The 24,236-nt window shown below is 43.5% G+C and overlaps 1 protein-coding gene across 1 annotated transcript; it reads left to right on the top strand.

The window, feature by feature from the left end:
• Window positions 1–875: 875 nt before the first annotated feature.
• CKB (creatine kinase B) lies at window positions 876–20,876 on the top strand. Its single transcript, XM_082274843.1, has 7 exons — window positions 876–1,080; window positions 7,342–7,496; window positions 10,044–10,176; window positions 13,568–13,739; window positions 17,657–17,780; window positions 18,646–18,835; window positions 20,478–20,876. The coding sequence occupies exons 1-7, from the start codon at window positions 888–890 to the stop codon at window positions 20,654–20,656; spliced, it is 1,146 nt and encodes a 381-aa protein (XP_082130969.1). The 5' UTR covers window positions 876–887; the 3' UTR covers window positions 20,657–20,876.
• Window positions 20,877–24,236: the final 3,360 nt, after the last annotated feature.

The raw sequence follows: 24,236 nt of genomic DNA on the forward strand, positions 1-24,236 counted from the left end.
GGTACTATTCCTCCCACTGCGCCCCCCCCCAGCAATGGGGTACTATTCCTCCCACTGCGCCCCCCCCCAGCAATGGGGTACTATTCCTCCCACTGCGCCCCCCCCCAGCAATGGGGTACTATTCCTCCCACTGCGCCCCCCCCCAGCAATGGGGTACTATTCCTCCCACTGCGCCCCCCCCCAGCAATGGGGTACTATTCCTCCCACTGCGCCCCCCCCCCAGCAATGGGGTACTATTCCTCCCACTGCGCCCCCCCCCCAGCAATGGGGTACTATTCCTCCCACTGCGCCCCCCCCCAGCAATGGGGTACTATTCCTCCCACTGCGCCCCCCCAGCAATGGGGTACTATTCCTCCCACTGCGCCCCCCCCCCCCCCCCCCCCCCCAGCAATGGGGCTCTGTTGTAGATGACCTAACCTTTTTATACCAGCTCCTGTATAAGTTAGGTAGCGCTTCTAGGAGGTATTTGTTGGCTATTCTATAATTTTAATGGCCTTTATAAAATGTTCTCTGTATAAATAATGTATGACCTTGGAGCAACACGAGATGTTGGCAGGACCTGGGCAGACCTCGTGTGAGCTTTGCCCATTCATTAATAAGCTCTAGAATTCGTAATGAGCTCTGTAATCGGGTGCCGGTGTCCCCTGCTTTATACTTAATCTCTAAGGATGCACAAGCCTGTCACGTTGCAGGCAAAAATCAGCTACTTTATGACCAATTTGTATCCTTAAGCTGTTCCTGAGGATCATGGGAGATTTAGTTTGCCAGTAGCCATGTTGTGGCCTAGATTTCCTGTTCCAACATGAGTTTGCTGCAAGGTCACCCTTGAGGTCGTGTCCTATATCTGTTAACATTGTGTTCTGTAATTCCTGCAGTAAAGTGCAATCATGCCTTTCGGCAACTCCCACAACAAACTGAAGCTGAAGTACAACGTGGATGATGAGTTTCCAGACTTGAGTAGCCACAACAACCATATGGCCAAGGTGCTGACCAAGGAGCTGTATGCAAAGCTGAGGGAGAAGGCGACACCAAGTGGATTTACTGTGGATGATGCCATTCAGACCGGGGTTGACAACCCAGGTAAAATACAGATTGTCTCTTCATCCACTTTGCCATCTGTTCTCCCTCATTACTGGAAGTGCTGGGCTGTCAGTGACTAAAGAAGGCCTTGTGTGGAAGTCCTATGAAATGCCAAGACTATAGCTTTAGGGCTTGAAGGGAAGATCAGTATTTGTAAATCATTTGACTCATGGTTAAGAGACCAGATTGGTATTCCTGCATACTTCATTTTCTCTGCTATTGGGGACTGGATTGGCCATCCAAATCGCAGTACCAGAAGTCTGAAATATGAGAAATATTCTACAGGGGTTGATGGGAAGCAATTGTATGCACGCATCATATGCTAATGCATATGGTCTCTGTGTATAAAAATATCTTCCACTACAATTATTGGATATTCAAATTTGGCATTTAGTAGAGGTCTGAGTTTGTATCAAACATGACATTTTTTAGTAGAGGTGAACACAACTGATCTTTGGCAGAGACACTCCAAATCAACCATACGCTGCAGATAGATTTGGGCACTTCTAGATTTGGACAGGCTGTTAATTTAGGTTTATTATAAACTATAAGGTTTATTTTTGTCCCATTAGGGAGATTTACATTCACTTCCTGTTCCCTAGCCAAAACGGGAAGTGAGAAGCAATCTCAACAAATTAAGGGACTTCCTTAGTGACCCCCCCCCCCCCCAGGTCACCAGAACTAGTGTCGACATTAGAAAATTTCCCCTCTTACTTTTCTGGAGACAACCCGGAATTTGATTTTCTTTTACTTTCAATGATGGTAAACAGATGAAATGGATGGGTGAATATCCATAACCGAGACAGACAGCAACAAAAACTGATCGGTGTTCTAATCCCTTTCCACTCTGACCAATCCAAAGTTTTAGCCTTTTAGTTGTACTTTAAATACCAGTTGTACCCAGGGCTTTTTTTTTCTCAGACAATGGATGCAGGAACTCCTCTCTTTCCGAGGTACTCCTTTTCTCTGGCCCTACCCACCTCCGAGCACCATTCCTTGGTTCCACCCTCTACCAACCTCCCAATACTGCCCTTTTAGACAATACAGAACCAAATATAATTTGTGTGGTGCTAAGTAATTGGTATATAATTTGGGAGTGATAACAAGAAAGGTAGTAAAATAGATCCCCTGCAGCCAGCAACAATGGATCCTCCTAACAATGGACCACAAACCCCCCCCCCCCCCCCCCCAAGGAACAATAGACTCTGGCAGCAACAACAGATCTCCCTACAGCTAGCATCAATCGACCCCTCCCTCAACAGTAGATCTCTCCCAGCAAAAACTGACCCCCCAGCAACAATAGATCCCACGCCAGCAACAATAGACCCTCTTGCTAAAATATATCCCCTCACAGCAAGCATCAATAGACCCTGCAGTACACCCCAGCACCACTTACTATTACATACAGTCAGTTCTGGAGGTGCTGGAACTGCATTCCCCCACGTTCCCACTGAAAAAAAGCCCTGGTTGTACCCATTGGAAAGATCTTTATGTTGGGAAATGGTAGACAGTAGTGTATAGGTTGGGTTTTTTTAATTACAAACTAAGAACCATAGGTGGTTGCATCTACAGATGTCCATGGAAACGAGCCAAACTTGGCTTTCTCATTGGGCACTATGGAAAGTAAGACTGCAAGCAAAACTGTTCAACGTGGGTTATATTCTTTACAAAACTGGTCTCTTCCCTTCTCTGCCTTTTCAAGATGTCACAAAAGTAGTAACCTTTTTAAATAAGGCAATATTGTGATCCTCATCTGTACTATATCTTGGTAAAAGGCATCAAAAAGCGCTTCTATTGATAAGGTGATCAGATTTTATCCTGTACAGTGTGTTTTTTTTTCTTTCCTTTTTTTTTTTTAGTGAAGGTAACCTGGCCCAGCCAGTCATTAGGAGGCTTTCCGCAGAAGAGTTCCCAGACCTGTGCAAGCATAACAACCACATGGCAAAAGTCTTAACTTTTGATATGTACAAGAGATTGAGAAACAGAAGACCTCCAGTGGCTTCACGTTGGATGACGTGATACAAACTGGGGTAGACAATCCTGGTAAAAAGAAAAAGCATGCCTGGATTGGAAAGATTAACCGTTCTGTTGCTTGCATGGTGTGGAGAAAGTCATCATGGTGACCTGACCCTGAAAGAAAGTTAATGCCATCTTTGAAACCCTTTTATACTTGTGTGTTACTCACTGTAGTTCCCAGTAAAGGGCAGCTCCGTGCAGACAAGAGGAAGGAGTCTTGTAATCTGGCCTCCCACTCCAACCTTATAATGGTGCAAGACTTCTCCATGGATTTTTTTTTTGGACCAATAACCTTGCAAATTGGGGAAAAACCTTGGTTTAATAGTCACATGAACCAGTTTTTTTTTTTTTTTGTTCTCCATTCCAAGTTTTGGATGGTTTAGATCCACTCAGGTTTTTTCTGCTATCCAGGGCTCCACCTGGAAGATTCCCCTCGTTCCACTTGTGATATTTTCAGCCAGTCAAGAAGTGAGGGGCTATCTCCAGCAAGGGCATGAATGGCAAGAAGTAACATTTCTCGTCTAGGGCAGTGATGGTGAACCTTGGCACCCCAGATGTTTTGGAACTAATTTTCCCATTCAGCTCATGCAATTTGCAGTGTAGTTGAGCATCATGGGAAATGTAGTTCCAAAACATCTGGGGTGCCAAGGTTCACCATCACTGGTCTAGGGCATGGGTGTTCAAACTGCGGCCCTTCAGCTGTTGCAGAACTACAAATCCCATCATGCCTCTACCTTTGGGAGTCATGCCTGCAACTGTCAGCCTTGCAATGCCTCATGGGACTTGTAGTTCCGCAACAGCTGGAGGACCACAGCTTGGACACCCATGGTCTAGGGAAAGTCCTCTGCTTTTTACTACTGTATCCCTGTTGCAGATTTTTCCCTTACTCCTCTTTGATATCCAGGACAGGAATGAAGAGACCCCTCTAAAATAAACCCCATACTGCAATACGTACCCACTCTAACCACAAATTGAAAAACATTTGAATAGACCCCTGTACCAACACTTGTTTTCAAGATGCCAGTCGCCTGTTATGCTGGCCAAGGTGCTTCGGTATTTTCCAAGCCTCTGATATTGAAGACCTTTTTTATTCTGACTTCTTGCAGGTCAGTAATTTGCAAAGTCCTGAGACTGGAGAAGGCCAGGCAGTTATTGGTAAATCAGAGGAAATGTGGTCCCAAGGTCAGATCCTTGCCCATTTCATAATGCATTACAAAGACCAGAGGTCTGCACTAACCCACTGCATCCAATCAGCTTTCAGGAGTATACAGTTCCTGATTGGTTGCTATGGGCTACTGTTAATCTACTTGGTTCTTGTATATGTCTATATATATATATATATATATATATATATATATATATATATATATATATATATATATATATATATATATATATATATATATATATATATATATATATAATATATAATATGAGTTTTTTGATGGTTGGTTCAGATCACAAGATGACTTCTGCCACTCTGTGCAGGCTGTGGAGTTAATTGCTGTGCAGTTTGCCATCTAACTGAATATTATTCTAACATTTGACTGTTTTTTTTACTTTTTTAGACATAATAGGACTTCAATATTCTGCTTGATCTCAGACATGTGACTTTTAACAATTTAATTTATTCTGACTGCACACTGGCAATTTAGTAACTTTAATGCTTTGTCATGTTTTGCTTGAAAATGCAATTTGCATGGAATTAAACAGTCCTCAGCTATCTGCTTCCTGTGGTTTTGGTTGTCTACTTGTTTAGATTGCCCATACAATTTCAGTTGGGTGGAAATCAACCAAAAAAAAATCTGCTCAGCTAACCTGGCCATAGCTTCCATTTTACTTTTCAGTGCTAGGTCCACTGTTTGCGTGACCCTTCATTTTTATCATGGGTTGCAGATTGCCGTGCCTAGATACTGATGGGAGAGTTTTGAAATATGCCATGAAATTGGCAGATGTGTACATTTTACTATGAATGTTCTCGAATTGGAAAATGTACTATTGAAAATGATACCATAGCCCACACACCAACCAGTCTAACCTTAGTCTCAACCTGCTGTAGAAAACATGGCTTGGATGCCTGTTGCTTGCTCTGAAGTTGTCCTTTATCAACCACAGTGATTTCACCTTGAATCCAGGGTGTGAACGTCTGTTTGATATGGGCAATTAAAGCTTTTTTTATTTTTTTTTTTTTGATGGGCAATAAAGCATTTGTTTTTGAAGATCTTTTCACATTTAAGCCTAGTACAAACCAGTACAGACTGACAGAAGCCGGCCGTGGAAAGTGGCAACCACCCTTTAACTAGTCTTTGCAGCAAGGTGCACAAAGGGCAATGCCCAACACAAACTAACAGATTTCCCAGCACACTTACCTGCCAGCCTGCAAAACAACCAAATTGACCCTGTCTAACCGTTAGACATTGTTTTGTTTGCACACTTGCAATTTCTTTGCGGATGCCGCAAACCAATGACAAGGGTTCTCTGTAAACTGCAGTCCTAACTTTTTAATGGTGCTTTTCCACTGCATGGAACCGAACGGTTCGGCTCGCTTTTGTGCTTTTCCACTGCATGGTACGGTGTTGGAACGGTACGGCTGCGCTTTTCCACTGCATGGAACGGTATGGCTCGCTTAAACAGTACCACCTCAGTTGTGGTTCCAAGAGGGCCGTACCAGTACCATATCCCACAATCCTTTGCATGCAGCATTGACTGTTTGTCACTACTAGCCACTGATTGGTCAGAGAATCATTGTTATCCCACCCACTTTACTTTAGTGGAAAAGCAAACCGTACAGACACCGTTCCAACACCGTACCATGCAGTGGAAAACCAGCAGGGCCGAGTGGAGCCGAGCCGGTACTTGCAGTGGAAAAGTGCCATTAGTCTCCTAAATATGAGCGCATGTATAGTAGTGGATAGATTTGAGGGCAGCTGTGCCTAGAGGGAGCCCACGCCTCAAAGGCACAAGGATGCATGTGGCAGCAAAGGCATTCAGTTCGTATAGTGGCTACCACCCCAACCTATAACTTGCCTTTGTAGTAAGGTGCACATGGAAGGGCAATGCACATCACAAACAAAAGATTTCCCAGGATATTTACCTGCCAGCCTGAAAATAGTTTGACGTCCATCACCCTTCCATGTGCTCCTTTCTGCAAAGTCTGTAGACTGAATTGGGTTTGGGAACGCACTGGATGCCTTCGCTGCCATTGTGCTCTTGCTGGGCATCATGTGCATTTTTGGAGTGATGGGCTCCCTCCAGGGACACCTGTCCTTAATCTATCCACTGCGGCTATATGTGCTTCTTCTTGGGAGACCTAAAGTTTTTTTTTTTTTTTTTTTTTTTTTTTTTTTTTTTTTTTTTTTTTTAATAAGGTTAGGGCTGCAGTTTAGAGGAGCCTTGTTGTGGGCACTGTGGCTTACGCATATATTTGCAAATGTGTGCAAACAAACCCTGTTTTTTAACGTAAACTGTTAGACGGGGTCAATTGGGTTGTTTTGCTGGCTGGTAAGTGCACTGGGAAATCTTTTTTTTGCAATGTGTTGGATGACTGTCCCTGACATCCTCTGACTCCTTAACTCCCTGTGGAGTCCTGGTTTAGGGGTCGGAGGATGGAACAGTGGTGTGTGTGTGGTAGAGGACAAAATCAGATGTTGAAGGCTGCCATTCTACAAATGGGAGTAAGTAGGAGACACGGACCACCCGACATGTGCGTGTAATAACCTTTCTATTACAAAAAGCTGGAATTGGGCATTGGGACCTGGCAGGGTTGGTAAAAAGGAAACCAATGCTGAATAAATTGTGTGGGCTGTCACTTAATGACTTTGACTGGTTTTCATGCTGAGTCCATGCCCTACGATACTTGGTGACCCAGAAATGGTATGCAGAAGTTCTGACCTTACTGTGGCTGCACGATGGTATTCAAACTATTGGATAACCACAGCAGCCAAGCAGTTAGGTTTTTCCAAAAGTTGGAAATGGCAGCCTGCAGCTATACTTGGGTGACCAAAACTAGAGGGTTATGATCCTAACTTGGTGTGGTGTTTATCGGTTTAATGTTTCCAGCTGAGGTGGCATTGCTGTGATATTCAATGGCATACTGGGACATGTAGTGCTCCAAAAAGGAGAGCATTGGGTAAATGTTCATGAGGGGTTTGAGGATCTCCTTATGTGTTGACTATTCTACCCAAACTCTTTGGGTTGTTGACAAATGTGCCTTTCTGTGACTTAAGACATGCTGTGCTTTTTCAGGCCACCCTTATATTATGACCGTGGGATGTGTCTCTGGGGATGAAGAGACATATGATGTGTTCAGCGATCTGTTCGACCCCATCATTGAAGACCGACATGGTGGCTACAAGCCAGGAGACCAGCACAAGACTGACCTGAAATCTGAAAACCTGAAGGTGAGTTTGTTAATGTTGCTGCTCAAAAGCAATCTGTAGCATGCTCCCTTATTTATTGGCTAATAGTTTCCTTAATACACAACCATCCACTGCCCCACTGGTTGCCTAGTATTGGAAGGCAATATGAAGTTTTTTTTTTTTTTTTTTGGCAGTTTTGGGGCTTTAAGTGCAGTTTCAGGATAATGACTACACACAGTGCAAAAATACAGTATAACGTCCCAATATTATAATACTGTTTGGCTAGTCTTATGTTTGGGACACTCCTGCCACACTAGTGAGGTAGATGGAATACCTGCTTTAGCTCCGAATTGGTATCCTCTCCGTCCCAACAAGCCAGGTGATCAGAAAGCTCAAACAGGAATATGCAAACTGTGACCCTCCAGCTGTTGCAGAACTAAAATTCCCATGAGGCATAGCAAGACTCCCGAGAGCCACAAGCATGACACCCAGAGGCATGATGGGACTTTTAGTTTTGCAGCAGCTGGAGGGCCACAGTTTGAATATCCCTGCTCTAAAAAAACTGGAAAGTAAAATCTTCTTGGCTATGCAATGTATGTAAATTACAGGAGCACCTGAGGATATATTGCAAACCCACATCTAAAGTATAAAATCTTAGGAAGATTTATTTGCATTTTAGCGTGGGGTATTTTTTTTTTTTTTTTTTTTTTTTATAAAAACATTTAAATCAGAAATTGCACCTATTGGGGTTATGTGCTTCTAAAACTGAACTCAGTTTCCAGTTCCCAGCTATATTGCTATCTTTGACTGTGTAATGGCCAGCACCTTCCTTTAAAACATGCAGACATGCTCGTGTTGCAATTGGACCTTGGAGTCCTAATGGCTGAAATTTGATGCGTATCATTAGGTTTTCCTGAAGGCAAGTGCATCAGAAGAGAACAAGCACAGCTAGGGAGATAATCTTGGGGCTCATTACTGAATTTTGCCTTGCCTGTAGTCTTCTTTTAATCTCTCCAATTTTGTCAATTACAGTAGTATACATTCTAGTGTTTCTACATAATGGCGATTTTATTGTCTTTCACTTGGGTGCAGTGAGACTATAATATTGTAATGCTGAAACTACCCGCACCAAGAATCTGCTACCAGTAGGTGCCTGGAAATAACCAGCATGAGCAGTGCAAGTATTTCAGCAATAAGTAGTAGAACGCTGCGTGCTCTTGCAGGGTCTGATTTCTTTGTTTCGCTCTTGAGATAAAGCACCATAAACCAGGGTGCTTCAATTGCTCTTCTGATCATGGGTAATGTGGCACTGAAAGCCCCAAGTATATGGGAAGGAGGGGGGGGGGGTGCGAGTTGCAATATCATTAAAAGGTTGTCTCTAACTTCAGATCAGTGGTAAATCTCAAAAGTCCTGACTCCTGTTCGTTTTTCAAAAGTCATTTATCCACATGGCTGCAGCCCTTTTACTACCCGCCTGGTTTATAGAAACCAGTCTTACTCAAGCTCTACTGCTGTATTTGGAGTGTGTAGACTGGGGACCGGTGATCTGATTCTTCACTTTTTACAGCAGAAGTCCATAATGACAGCCAGCAACTCGGAAAGCTTCTTGATGCAAATTCTTTATTGGTCACACATGCACTGACACAGAAACCGAAAGTGCTAATGCACCAATGGCATGCTATGAGGAAGGCTTTGTAAGCCGAAACGCATTAGCACTTTGGATTCTGTGTCGGTGACCAATAAAGAATTTATATCAAAGCTTTGAGTTGCCGGCTATCATTAGGATTGCCTGAATTGGCTATTGGTTTTTACACCAAATTTTTATTTTATAGTTTGGTTATGTATGTCCTGTTTTAGATGGATTTTTGAACCTATTCTCTAAAAATGGAGGCACTTGTTGCTTAGGACAGTTGTCCAAAACTGCCTTAGTTTAATGGGAATGGTAGACAATCTAAAATATATTTAGGTTCCCCTTTATGTTGAGTGCACTCTGTACAGTATCAAATGTGGTGTTGGAAACTCTTTAAGCATTTTGGTTGCACTTTGGTCACCTTGATTTGCTCACTGGATGACCCGTGGACCATGTGTTTCCCTGCCCCAGTATCACACAACATGACCATGCCCAAGTCCTATTTTTGCTGTATGTTGCAGGGGATTGCTAAACAATGAGAAAAATGGTTTTCTCTTGTAAGAAATCTAAGCCCACATTTTAAAGTGTATCTAAACCCAAGAACAATGTAATGTAATATAGCAGCTTGCTAGATCTTGAAATTTTATCTGGTGATGCAGTCAGTGACTCGCTTTCCTAAGATGAGAAAACGTTCACTTCTACACTGTTTCTATGGAGGAGGAGCAGCGTTGTCATTCTAGGATAGGACTGGTAGGGAGCACAAATTATTATTTTTTTTTTTTTTATTAGGTCATACACTTTAACCAGGAATGTTACTCTGTTGGAGGAAATCTTATCTAAAATTTGTTCTTCAAAAATGTTCCCCCTCAGTCGGTTAAACTTCTAAAGACCAAGATCTACAGACAGATTTGGTCACTCACGATTTTCTTTTCTGTATCTATAACTTTGCTGACATTTAGGGTGGTGACGACCTGGACCCAAACTACGTCATTAGTTCCCGTGTTAGAACTGGCAGGAGTATCCGTGGTTTTTGCCTCCCACCTCACTGCAGCCGTGGGGAAAGACGAGCCATTGAAAAACTCTCTATTGAAGGTAATTGGTTCTTGTGAATAAATGCTTTGCCTTAAATAAGATTGGTTTTTACTTTCCTATAGTCTTTGAGATGTTTCCATAAGCAAAATCTATAAATGAAGTAGGCCAGGGCATTAAGATGTTGCAGGTCTTATTGAGATAATGAGTATTAAAGGGCATACTAATGAGCATTGAGTTCCCCTGCAACTGTTACCTGATGATCCTGCCAGTAGATCTTATTTAGTTGCTTGCCTAGAGTTTGACTTGAGTACAGGTAACTTTTTACCATTTATTGCAAAAGGATGCTGTTGTTGTTAGACTTCCAGAAGCTGTCCCAATTCCAGGATAGCAAATTATTGTGCATGATGCTGCAGTGCTATAGTATGCCCTGGAACTAGCATTTTACTCAGGAGTCAAAATGAGTGCTTACTGGGATGGACTGGCGCCACAGGTGTGCCAGGTTATAGCAATCCTGGTAAGTACTCTTGAACCCCACTTGTTTGGTCCTGTGTACGGACATCCAAGATCTTGGCAGATGCATATATGCCTATTATAAGATTAATAGAACAAATGTTATGGTGCTAGTAATGTAATGGCAATGGATTGGTAATTGATTTCTACACCAATCCATGTAGTGGTCTATCTGATGACAGCAGTGCTACATCTTTTAAAGCTTCTTTAAACTTGAAAACATTTTAAAATTGCAGCTTTAGGGTCATTGGATGTGGTGGCTGAATTTAATTTTTACTTTATTTTGCAAGTATATTTTCTATATTCTGACAATGCTCATGTGTCTTACTGTATCAAGGACAACAAGGGGAGGGCTACTGGATCCCATCCATAACATACATAGCTGTGGTCCTATACTCGGAACCCTTAAACGGGAAAGGGGCTACTGAAACCCATCCACCATGACCCCTTCTCTGGTCCTTGTTCATAACCTAGATGACAGTCCTGTAGCTGTCAGAGGGACAAGGCTACTGTAATCCCCCAGTCTGGAACCTCAGACCAAGCACAACAGGGTCAAGGGTACTAGAACCCTGTCCAGCTCATAAAGTCCTCAGCCATAACCTTTAGTAAAGTAAAAAGCGTGCTGGACCCATAGGTTTATTTTACTGGTATTGTTATCTTAAGGTATTAGGATTATATTTACAGTATTGTCCATAACCTAGCTGAGAACTCCTGTAGCCCTCAGGGCAAGGGCAAGATTACTGGAACACCCTGGTCCTTGTCCATGACCGCATCCTGTAGTCATCAAACAATGCAACTGATTAGCGGAGGCAGATGGCACAGGAAGTTCTCAGCTTAGCTGACAAGGTTTCTGGCAACATCAGCAGGTATTCTTGCACTTGGCAAACCACAACACCAAAAAAAAGTTTAACAGACCAAAAGGAATCCAATGAGAAATGTTTGTTGCTGGGGGTTACATACCCTTTAAATTTGCTGTTTGATTTTTCACGTGTGGATGTTTACATGTATAGTGTAGTTTTCAAACCTCTTAGCTCAGTCTGAAATGTGCTCTATTCTGTTATCTATTGTAAACCCTTTTTTGGGGAGTGACCCCCCCCCCCCCCCCCGGAAGATCCGATGAATACCTGTCTGTATATGGTCATGTTACATAGTTGGTCTTGGCTTATGATACAGAAACATTCTTTCCTTGCTCTAATATGGAATAAGATTTGTGTTCTAACATACAGCCAGATATAGTAACATGAGTGCAGCGATCCATATTTGTACTGTCACTTGTATTTTCCTAAGTCCTTAATGGGAGGGGGAATTGGAATTTGCTGAAGTTGTAATGTGTCATCTCCTAAAGGAAGGATTGCACTCGGAAAATTGTTCATTTGCAGTCCACCCAGACTTGATTATCTTGGTTAATAAATACTAGATTGCTTAGATTTTAGTGTCTTTCAAGGACAGTGCTAATATTTCTATATAGGGGAATTGCAATTTAAAGTGACACTAAACTCTGGCTGTAAAAATCTATTCAAGTATGTGTTCCAATTTACAGTTGCTGGGCGCAGGAGAAGGAAATTCCTTTCTTGCTGCGGTGATCCATCTTGTTAGAGGGTGGTTACATTAGTTCTCCATGGTCCCACTGTATGTAGGAGAATAACCATCCTCCCTTAAACACTCACTCGCTCCCAAGATGGATTATGGGATTAGTAGTGAGCATTGAACAGTGCACATGAACTGTAATGAACATGCAAATCATTACAAACGGGGGGGGGGGGGGGGGGGGTAGATGGTCAGGAGCTCCAGAGGAGGCAAAAAACACAGTAAAACTTTTTTTTGGAAATGACAATAGAGGGCCATTAAGTAGTTGGTGTGTGTGGGGAAAACTGAGAATTCTGTTCAAAGAATGTGTGGGAGGGGGGGTTATTTTTTTATTTTTTGTCCAAAACGCATTTGAATTTAAAAGGCATAGTGTGTATTGTATTGCATGCATACATACATTGCCAAAAGTATTGGGACGCCTGCCTTTACATGCAAATGAACTTTAATGGCATTCCAGTCTTAGCCCACAGGGTTCAATATGAAGTTGGCCCACCCTTTGCAGCTAGAACAACAAAGTCCAAAAGACATGGATGAACTTGGACTGGCCTGCCCTCAACCTGATTGAACACCTTTTGGGATGAATTGGCGCGCAGACTGCGAGCTAGGCCTTGTTCAACATCAGTGCCTGACCTCACAAAATGCGCTTCTGGAAGAATTTTTATTCAGGTACTTGTATAGCGCTGTCAATTTACGCAGCGCTTTACATATGCATTGCACATTCACATCAGGAAGAATGGGCAAACATTCCCATAGACACTTCTAAACCTTGTGGACAGCCTTCCCAGAAGAGCTGAAGCTGTTATATCTGCAAAGGGTGGGCCAACTCTATATTGAACCCTACGGACTAAGACTGGGATGCCATTAAAGTTCATGTAAAGGCCGGTGTCCCAATACTTTTGGTATATGTATATATCATTTTATGCAGGTGTTAACATGCTTTACTTAACCGAAATGCAGAACCTGTATCTGGCAGGTAGTCTGTAGTCAGATTATAACCCCCTGATGGCAACACTGCTTTAAAGGCTGCTACAGTCTTCTCCAAATGCTACAGTTAATCTTGAAACAGACTGTTTTTTTGGTAAGCCAGGGTTTTCTTTAAAAATATTAGCTTTTGCAAGAACTGCCGTCTTTCATCATGTAGCCTGCCTTTTTGTGGCAGGTGAGTACTTGAGGCTCAATAGATGCATGTGTACTCTGCTAGCTAAACATGTCGGCACAGAGTTGACCTATGTCTAGCAGGCGGAGGTTACCGAGCCTTCTGCAAACAGAATGGTCAGGTCCTTGTGATCTGCAAACTAGAGTATATTTGGCTGTGGCTAGCACCTTGTTTATTCATGGATATTTCTGTTCCCAGCTCTGGCCAGCCTGGATGGAGACCTGAAAGGAAAGTACTATGCTCTGAAGTGCATGACCGACGCAGAGCAGCAGCAGCTCATCGATGACCACTTCTTGTTTGACAAGCCGGTATCTCCCTTGCTTCTGGCTTCAGGGATGGCCCGGGACTGGCCTGATGCCAGAGGAATCTGGTAGGTGTTCTCTGACATTTCCTGCGGAAGTTAGTTCTAATGTCCTTTTCTTAGATGGGAAGTAGCATCTTGGTGACGAGGATGTGAGAGGTCACCAGGGACTAACTGTTAATGGCCCATCAGGAATCTAGAGAGGCAGCCAACACTCTGTATAGCTTATCCAGAGCCAGAAACGGTCAGCTTAAGGGCCTATCTACACCACATGCAGCACAGTGCGTGTTTCTTTTTTTTTTTTTTTTCTCCATCAAACGCATGTACAGTAGGCTATATGGTTTCCAATAGGGGTGTGGGTTTTTATACTAAACACCAAGAAACGCATCGCAACTCACGTCCATCTTGAAGGTTAAGAAATGGGCACTCTATAAAAAAAAAATGCATGTGCCGAAACTCATCTGGACTGCGTTTTTTTTTTTTTTTTTTTTTTTTTTTTTTTTTTTTTTTTTTTTTTTGTCCTTGGAAGTCTGGTTAAAATCTGCCATTCTGACTCTTGGGGCTGTATATATTCAGGTTGGGTTCATACTATGGGACTTCCTACCTCCAGGACTAGTATGCAGGCTTGGGATAATAATGGCAGCTTCTTGGAGTAAGGACTTGTTTACACTGGGGGGGAGCCCCATGTTTGAGACACATTTTTCACTGCCCCACGACTGTTCCCCCTTTATCTGGAAAGGCATCGGCCGGGGTATAGACGTGCCATGGCAGGAATTAAACCCTGTTGTGCTCAGCGGGCACTACTACCTGCCAAATGGGGCCATGCAGCAGCTGCATACTGTTCCAGCATGGCTGCCTGGCATTTAGGGGGATAAAATGAGCAGTGAGAAGAAGCTACAAGGTCTCCTCACCACCTGTCAAATGCTCTCTGAAGAGCATTCCAAATGCAGATCGCTCTTCAGAGCACCACGAGTGTAAACAAGGCCTAATACTTTAACTTGAGGTCTGCAATTAACCTCCTTTGAACCCAGCACAAGCAGGGCTGGTACAAGGTCATCTGGAGCCCAGGGCAAACATACCAAACTGCGCCCCCCTATGAGCATTTGTGTCAGCAAAAATTGCCCCAAAAAACAAAATTGAGCACCAATTCGCATGCTTACCCTCTAAGCATAAATTCACCCTCCTCCCAGTACAAATCTTCCCCTGCCAGCACAAATCTTTGCTCCCTCCTAACACGATTTCCCTCCCCCCCTCTTCCATATTACCTTCTAGCAGAAACCCACCAAATTCCCCCCCAGCACCATTCCTCATCCCTCCCCCAACAGGGTCTTTATGTCTCGGTAAAATTTGCTGTCAGTGGTCAATTGATCGGGTGCCATTCCTGCTGGCACCTGATCATTACTAGAAACCAGGAGATGTCTGACAGCTTGGTCACCACCGCTCTGGGGGTGTGTGGCTGTTAAAGCCCATCCCCCCCCCCCTTTGACACACATGTATGCATTATGTGGGTGGCAGGAGGTTAAAACAGGTTCTGCCATGCTTGTCTGACCTTCATTTTTTTCACCTGCCTTGCGTTATTGAATACTTGGAAACACAGGGAACTTTTTCAAGCATGCAGAAATATTTGCCATCTCACGCACTAGATCATGGATAACGCCTGAGCTGCACTGTTAATGCTCAAATCTGTATTTAATTTTGCATCTGGTAAGCTGTAGAATTTTTTTTTTTTTTTTTTTGCTCTTCTGCTTAATAGTTTCGGTTGTCAGTCAGTACTCTGCGGTGAGAGCAGGAAGTGTCTCTTCTGGAGTATCTGCTGAAAAATCTCTCTACAATGCAACAGTTGTTACAGCCTTAGTCTTGTTTGCTTGCCTTAAGCTGCTTTAACCTCCAGATAAAGCTATAATCTGGACTTCTGCTCATAACACCTGCACCTTGACCCTGTGCGACTGCCTATCTGGTTAAATAAAGTCTCGTACCAAGAGAAATGAGTGCCGCTAAGGAGCGCCTATATCTTGCTACATTATTTTGGGGTTAATCTTACCAGTGCACCAGAATTCTTGCAAAACATTCACAAAGTTGTCAAGAGTTGCACAAAGTGCAACACTTCCGTGCATTGCAATACACTTTTGTCAGTGCATGTGCAGGGTTCCTTGGCAGTCCAAATGTTGCACTTTGGGTTGAGGCTCCATTGTTCAAAATTAATATTTCTACAATCTGATGTGCTGGTGGCCTAATCTTTTGATGTACCCCATGCCAGTCATTGCATATGCACGATTCCGTATTGGTGTGCTTTAATGTTTTAAAGCCATGAGACTTCCAGGCAATGACTTTCAAAGGGTCAGCAGTGGTGACCTAAACATTGTTGATGTGGCTTTTGGTGGTGGCAACTCTCCTAAAAAAAAATGGTAAACCTACACTAGATTACCAAAAGTATTGGGACGCCTGCCTTTGCACATGAACTTTTATTGGCATCCCAGTTTTAGTCTGTAGGGTTCTATATTGAGTTGGCCCAGGCTTTGCGGGTATAACAGCTTCAGCTCTTCGGGGAAGGCTGTCTACAAGGTTTAGGAGTGTCTGACCATTCTTCCAGAAGCGCATTTGTGAGGTCAGGCACTGATGTGGACAAAAAGGCCTGGCTCAGTCTCCAACTCATCCCAAAGGTGTTCTATTGGGTTGAGGTCAGAATTCTATGCAGGCCAGTCAAGTTCCTCGACCCCCCCCCCCCCCCCCCAAACTCTCGCATCCATGTGTGTTTTTTTTTTTTTTTTTTCTGACCTTGCTTTGTGCACTGGGGCGCAGTCATGTTGGAACAGGAAGGAGCCATCCCCAAACTGTTCCCACAAAGTGGGAGCATGAAATTGTCCAAAATGTCTTGGTATGCGGACTTCTTAAGAGTTCCCTTCAGTGGAACTGAGGGACCAAGCACAACCCCCATATAATTCCTCCCTGATTTAGACCAGTGCACAAAGCAAGGTCCATAAAGACATGGATAAGCGAGTTTGGGGTGGAGGAACTTGACTGGCCTGCACAGAGTCCTGACCTCAACCTGATAGAACACCTTTTTTAGATGAATTGGAGACTGCGAGCCAGGCCTTCTTTCCAACATCAGTGCCTGACCCCACAAATGCGCTTCTGGAAAAATGTCAAACATTCCCATAGACACACTCTTCAACTCTTCTGGGAAGGCTGTCCACAAGGTTTAAGTTGTTATAGCTGCAAAGGGTGGGCCAACTAAATATTGAACCCTACGGACTAAGACTGGGATGCCATTCAAATTCATGTTAATGTAAAGGCAGGCGTCCCAATACTTTTTGGTAATGGTAATGCAGTCTATCTTATAGAATTGCTGTTTCTGCCCTCATGTGGTTTAAAAGTTGGGCTTACCTGTTGCCATTTTAAAAATGTCCCTTCACGTTAAGTAAATTAAAGAAGCTAATCAATTTATAATACTGTCTGGACCCCATGGTACTCTGGATATGGTAAGACAATGTTACCTTGGTGAAGTATGCACTCATATGATGTCTGCACACTGAGGCTTTCCTAGTGGGGAGGCAGGTTTCATACAGAATGAATTGCCAATAATTAAACACTTCCAGTGTAAAGTGGACCTAAACCCTCCTTTTTTACAGCCAAGGAAACTACCATATTGGCCGCTGTTTTAGCTGTAGCTGCAGCACATGTGATCAGTTTGGGCACCAGCTATTCTTCATGGCTTGATGGTTCAGCAGCTGTGACCAATATTCATGGCATTCCTTGAATGTGATTTTAGAAAGCCATTGAAGTCAATGGGTTTAATTCAGTGTTTAAGCATTCAAAACCTTTTAGCCTGCAGGATGAAGATTAATTAATCACCAGATCTTGTAAAACTGAGCACTTAAGGCCAAGGATTTTTTTGGTGGTCAGTCCAAATGCTTTAAACTGAAATGGGGCCGCTCACAGATTGTGTTTTCCTGCATCTAATTCATGCAATGTATGCTTTCCTTAAGGCACAATGACACCAAGACTTTCCTTGTCTGGATCAATGAGGAGGATCATCTCCGTGTCATCTCCATGCAGCAGGGTGGAAACATGAGGGAAGTCTTTAAAAGGTTCTGTGATGGCCTTACTAAGGTAGGTTATCCGATTTAAATTTATTGTCGCTACAGCAATGTATAGCCTAGAGCAGGGATCTTCAAACTATGGCCTTCCAGTTGTTCAGAGGAACTACAATTTCCATCATGTCTGTGAATGTCAGTTTTACAATGCCTCATGGGATGTGTAGCTCTGCAACAGCTAGAGGGCTGTAGTTTTGAGGATCCCTGGCCTAGACGTTCATAGAAAGTCAACAAAATGCTGCAGTTATTTCTAAATTTGCCTGAATATTTATAAATGTCCACCCACCTCCTGAGTATAAAGCCAAGTGGGACTATACAGAACTGATGCAATGTAAGGTCATGCAAAGAAAACTTGTATTGGTGGCAACTTCTAGTTAATCAATTCTCCCCTCTAGTGGTCAGAAGTAGTAATGCATCTCCCCTAAAGTCAACTCTCTTCTGGACTTTCTGGCATGTTGACACCTGCCTTCACACATTATGCATGGGTTTAACACGCCATTTGCGTGGTCAATGGCAGTGCAATGTATCGATAGGTAACATTGAAATCGCATACATGCTGCATTTTTACATGGCATACACCACTACACATGTATGGTGTGAACATGTCTATTAATTGTTTTCTACATGGCCCTGCATTGAGCCTTTGTTCTTCAACTAAGATATTGAGCCTTCTTTCTCCCACATCTTAGTTGAAGAACAATCTTTCTACATACTCATTCTAAATGAATGGCTCAAAGTGATGCAACCAGGCAAGTAGCATTTTAAAAAGACCCAATCAGCATTGGGGTCATTTTTGTTGTACCTGGTTCTGCTATTTTTTTGAGTGTTCTGTATTTATTAAAACTTGGTACCAACCTAAACAACCAACCCTTATCTCCTAGATTGAATCCCTATTCAAGCAAAAAGGCTACCAGTTTATGTGGAATCAGCACCTTGGCTACATTCTCACCTGCCCATCCAACCTTGGAACTGGTCTCCGTGCCGGGGTCCACATCAAGTTGCCAAATCTGAGCAAGCACGAAAAGTTTGGAGAAATCCTGAAGAGGCTCAGACTGCAGAAGAGAGGAACAGGTGAGACTGCAACATATGCACCGAATTTGGAGGACCATGGTCTTTCTAGGAATGCATGCAAAGCATTTTCTTGTCATGGGAAAATGGCATCCAAGTAATTCCAAATGGTGCATCATTGGATATGTTGGTGAGAGCAAGGTGCAGAAGCCAGATTGGAACTGACCTCTTGTGTACGTACAGGGCTGGTGCAAGTAGTTTTTGCCCTAGGCAAAATTGCTGCACCCCCACCAAAGTTGAAGGGGTTAAAACCAGTGGCGTCTGGTGCTCAGTCGGGGGGGGGGGGGGTGGCAAGACAAGCCCTTCTTGTCAGAGTCCAGTCAACCCCCCCCGCCCCCAGTTCACTTACCTTGTTCTCCAGACGGCGATGGCTTCCCCGTCAGTCTCCATGTTCCCTCTCGATGGCTGTCTCCTCCCTCCGCCAATAGGATGACTTATCCTTTGGGCAATTGGGAAACGGGTCTCAGGAGCCGCTTCCTGATTATTGGCCGGCAGGAGAATCAGTGTGGCAATGGCAAATATTAATTCGATATTGTCACACAACTGGGTGGGCTCGGGGCGTAGTGCTCTGCCCCCGAGCCCACCCTTTTTTTGAAGTCTTTTAGAGCCTCTGGCTCTAATTTACATGCTTCAAAAAAAACCTCATTCGAATCCATGCATCCGGTGCTTTGCATGTAGATTAGGGGGCCGGACGCATTGCCTGGGGGGGGGGGGGGGGGTGGCACCCCTAATGGATGGGCCGGCTGCCACTGGTTTTCAGTGACTTGCGGGAAGTCACTTACTTCAGGTCAGGCTCCGCCGTCACCCTCTGCTAAGTTGCGCACTAGGTCACCTTACTGGTAGCGCTGGCCCTGTGTGCATTATATTGAATGTGTATGGAAGACTTGACAATTCTTGTGCACAAGCTGGAGAGCCTGTGACCAACCATGATGCCAGCAAGAAGAATTGTATTCGGTGTATGGGAAACACTGGGTTACTGTATACTGAAAAGATGCCTCAAAACCTAGCTGATTCGGTGAAAGCCCAGCATCAGGCTTGAAATTAATGGGCTGAATGTCCTATAGACAGTGTATATAATATAAAAGTTAGGCATCTTTTTGTATTGTGTAGGTATGACTGGTCGTAGATACCCGAGAACAAAAAAGGTTGTATGTATGTTTCAATCAAGCAGGCTCAACAAACCAAACGGGGGGGGGGGGGGGTGTCACTGCACTAACTATGCAATGTTAGTACAGCAATCTCCCCCTGTGCTATTTGTGTTCTGACAAGGACTGAGCTTCTACACTTCTGAAGCAGTAAACATCTCCTATTTTGTAATATTGCATTACAAGTCCATTGAAATGTGATTACTGGCTATGTATAACAATATGGGCCAGCATGCATGTCTATACTTGCTAGGGACCAATTTTGGCTTTTGTTTGTTTTTTTTTTTTTTTTTTTTGTTTCAGTTAATCTTTGCACACTCTATTGGACCTTGGCAGACACAGTGGTTAATTGTGTCCATAGACAACAGAATTGTCACTAAAACTTGCCAGCATTACTTGCGGTTTGAGTTTTCAGTTCTTACAACTGAGCAATATTGTGGCACATGCCTAGACTGACTTCTGTATATGATTCAGTACTAAATCCATTTTTCTTGCACTAGGTGGAGTTGACACCGCAGCGGTTGGGGGAGTCTTCGATGTATCAAACGCCGACCGTCTTGGCTTCTCAGAGGTGGAACTGGTTCAGATGGTGGTTGATGGCGTGAAACTTCTAACAGAAATGGAAAAGCGTCTGGAGAAGGGCCAGTCCATCGACGACCTCATCCCAGCACAGAAATAAATGCACTTTAATGGCCATGCTCTCTAATTTATTGGATAAATAGCCTCACTGAGACCTTGGGACCCAACTCCTGCTTAGTAAATGTAGAAATGTCTTCCATCTGTTCATGGTTTTTTTTTTTTTTTTTTTTTTTTTTCTTTTTAGAGGTTTTTTATTTTTATTTTTTCTTGATGGCTGCAATGTTATGAAAATGGAAATAAAACACTGGTCTTGCCTCTAATCTTTGCATTTGTGAATTTGCTAAGTTTGACTTTCAGGGATTGCTGGTTCGAGCCATCAGTGATGGGAAGGGTGAACCAGAGTAATTTATCATTTTTAGATGCTCAGCAATAAAGAGGGTGTCAAGACCAGCTACACTATTAGTTGACGTTTACAGCTGGATTAATGGGGACGCTTCAATTGTTAAAGATATTTCTATGAACAGTTTTGCTGATGAGGGCTGTTCGTTGACCTGGGCCACTGGAGAGCCAGGAGTTAGTCGTTTTTTTTTTTTTTTCCCTCCATGATGAAAGCAGATGACTATTGGTGGATCATTTCAGGTCTACCAGTAGAACTGTATGTTTGATCATCAAGTACGTTGCCTCCATACTCAGTTGAGATTTTGGTCATGTCACACCATTTTTCTGTAGTGCATTTATGGCAGAACCTCTTCCAGTTCATCTGAATGGTATTGCACAATCTTTTATATTGAAGTTTTCAATGTGTTCTACTGTACATGTTGATTTTCTGAGGAATCCCATATGCTAACTACACTATATTGCCAAAAGTAATGGGACGCCTGCCTTTACACGCACATTAATGTTATTGGCATCCCAGTGTTAGTCCGTAGGGTTCAATATTGAGTTGGCCCACCTTTGCATCTATAACAGCGTCAACTCTTCTGGAAAGGCTGTCCACAAGGTTTAGGTGGGTATGGGAATATTTGGACATTCTTCCAGAAGCGCATTTTTCAGGTCAGGCACTGATGTGGACGAAAAGGCCTGGCTCGCAGTCTCTACTGACTCATCCCAAAGGTGTTCTATTGGGTTGAGGTTGGGTTTCTAGGCAGGCCAGTCAAGGTCCTCCACCCCAACTCACTCCATGTGTTTGTTTTTTTTTTTTTTTGTTTTTTTGGACCTTGCTTTGCACACTGCGCAGTCATGTTGGCACAGGAAGGGACCATCCCCAACTGTTACCATAAAGTTGTGAGCATGAAATTTGTCCAATGTTGATTTGAATTTGTCCAACTTGATATGCTGACTCAACAGTTCCCTTCAGTGGAACTAAGGTGCCAAGCACAACCCCTGGAAAAAACACCCCATACTATAATTCCTCCCTGATTTGGACCGATGCACAAAGCAAGGTCCATAAAGATATGAATGAGGGATTTTGGGGTGGAGGAACTTTACTGGCCTGCACAGTCCTGACCTCAACAGAACACCTTTTGAGATGAATTGGAGCGGAGACTGCGAGCCAGGCCTTGTCGTCCAACATCTATGCCTGAGCTGCACAGAGATGATTTTTTTTTTTTTTTTTTTTTATACATGGAAAAAACAAAACCTTGAGCCTTTTAGAACCACTTTAATGAAGAGCTCTCTAACTTTACAAGTCCTCATGAATACATTTCTGACTTGCTGCTGCAGGCACGATGAAGCCTTTCCTCTCTGCAATCTTTGTAGCAAGATTCTGCAGCAAGGGTTGATCAGTGTCAGACATTCATTAAAAACTGAGAACTGCACAGGGAGAGCATGTGGTGTGTGTTTTTTTTTTTTTTTTTTTTTTTTTTTGGGGTGGAGGAACTTTACTGGCCTGCGCAGTCTTGACCTCAACCCAATAGAACACCTTTGAGATGAGCTAGAGCAGAGACTGCGAGCCAGGCCTTGCTGTCCAACATCTATGCCTGACCTAACAAATGTGCTTCTGGAAAAATGGTCAAACGTTCCGTTCCCATACACACTCCTAAACCTTGTGGACAGCCTTCCCAGAAGAGTTTGAAGCTGTTATAGCTGCAAAGGGTGGGCCAACTCAATATTGAATCCTAAGATGGGGATGTCCTTAAAGTTCATGTGCGTGCAGAGGCAGGCGTCCCAATGCTTTTGGAAATGGTGTCCTTCCTCCTGGAAAACCTGACCTTAAGTGTATACACATAGCTACTCTTTAAAGGGTAGACAATGCTAGTGAGCTGCTACTCCTAGCCCACCAATGCCAAAAATGTAAACCAAAAGTAATGGTAGTTGCATGCTGGAGTATGCTTGCACTGATATGTTTTGGAGTGGTTTGCTACAGTCCTCTTCCTACCCCCCCCCCCCCCCAATGTGTTCAACCACTTCTACCCCTCAGCATTTTACTGCAAAGGTAAGAAGGATGCCAAAATGCATATGGCCAAACAATAAGAAGGATGCCAAAATGCATATGGCCAAACAAGATCACATTATCTAATCCAAGCTTTCTTTTTTTCCATAACTGGGGGGGGGGGGGGGATTAAAACTTGATTTGTAGATCATGCTTGAGCAACACAACTATCACTGGAAAAGACTGGCACACTGGACAGCAAATTACTAGAAGACTGGTACCCTACATATTAAAGCTAGAACTACCTTGGAAACTTGGCAGCTCAATAATTGCTTTCCCCATACCAGCAAATGTCAACCATCTGGGTTGACTGGGCCACTGGCTAAAAATATGCATGTGTATGCAAATAAAGGCATGTGAATTAAACAAATTTAATTTTGGTATACTGGACTTTATCATGTGTTTTATTTGCATGCATGTAGTGGGATGCCTTTTTAAAAAAAAATTTATATATATATATATATATATATATATATACAATGTTTTTGCCCAGAGCAGCCCCGATATTCCCCTTATCAGGTCCCCTGCCTGGCTCCTTTCCTTCTGCCAGGTGCCACTACAGCAAGCAGCTTGCTGTACGGGCATCCAAACCGGCTTGCTCTTGAGCTACTGCTCTGTTTCTCCATTCACACACAGCTGCGGCTTAGCCCTGCCCCCTTTCTCCCTAATTGGTTCACTGGCTATGATTGGCTGAGAGTCAGTGAGGAGGGTGAATCCTTGGAGAGCATCTCGTGCACGTTGCTGGACTGCGATGGGGCTCAGGTAAGTATTGGGGGAGGCTGCTGCACAGAGATTTTTTTTTTTTATGCATAGATAAAAACAAAACCTTGAGCCTTTAGAACCACTAATGAAGAGCTCTCTATAAATTTACAAGTCCTCATGAATACATTTCTGACTTGCTGCTGCAGGCACGATGAAGCATTTCCTCTCTGCAATCTTTGTAGCAAGATTCTGCAGCAAGGGTTGATCCGTGTCAGACATTCATTAAAAACAACTGAGGAAACTGAGAACTGCACAGGCAGAGATTCCCGCCAAGCGCCCTGGGTGTTACATTCGACTCAAACATCCAGCCCATCCCTACTGCGGACCGGTCAGGTTGCCCATGCTGAGCCTTGTCCACAGTCAAAAGTGCCTACAATGGGCATGTGAGCATCAGAACGGCCACAGAGCAATAGAGGAAGGTGGCCTGGTATGATGAATTGCGATTTCTTTAACATCATGTGGAGCACCAGGTCCATGTGCTTCACTT

The sequence above is a fragment of the Pelophylax lessonae genome, assembly GCF_965119305.1.
Source record: "Pelophylax lessonae genome assembly, chromosome: 13".
NCBI lineage: Eukaryota > Metazoa > Chordata > Amphibia > Anura > Ranidae > Pelophylax > Pelophylax lessonae.

Bases quoted from the DNA above. Each gene is read 5' to 3' on its own strand.
- CKB (XM_082274843.1), top strand. From the start codon at position 888: ATGCCTTTCGGCAACTCCCACAACAAACTGAAGCTGAAGTACAACGTG. The intron at 10,177-13,567 runs GTAATTGGTTCT...TTCTGTTCCCAG, and splicing joins TGAAAAACTCTCTATTGAAG to CTCTGGCCAGCCTGGATGGA. The intron at 13,740-17,656 runs GTAGGTGTTCTC...GCTTTCCTTAAG, and splicing joins CCTGATGCCAGAGGAATCTG to GCACAATGACACCAAGACTT.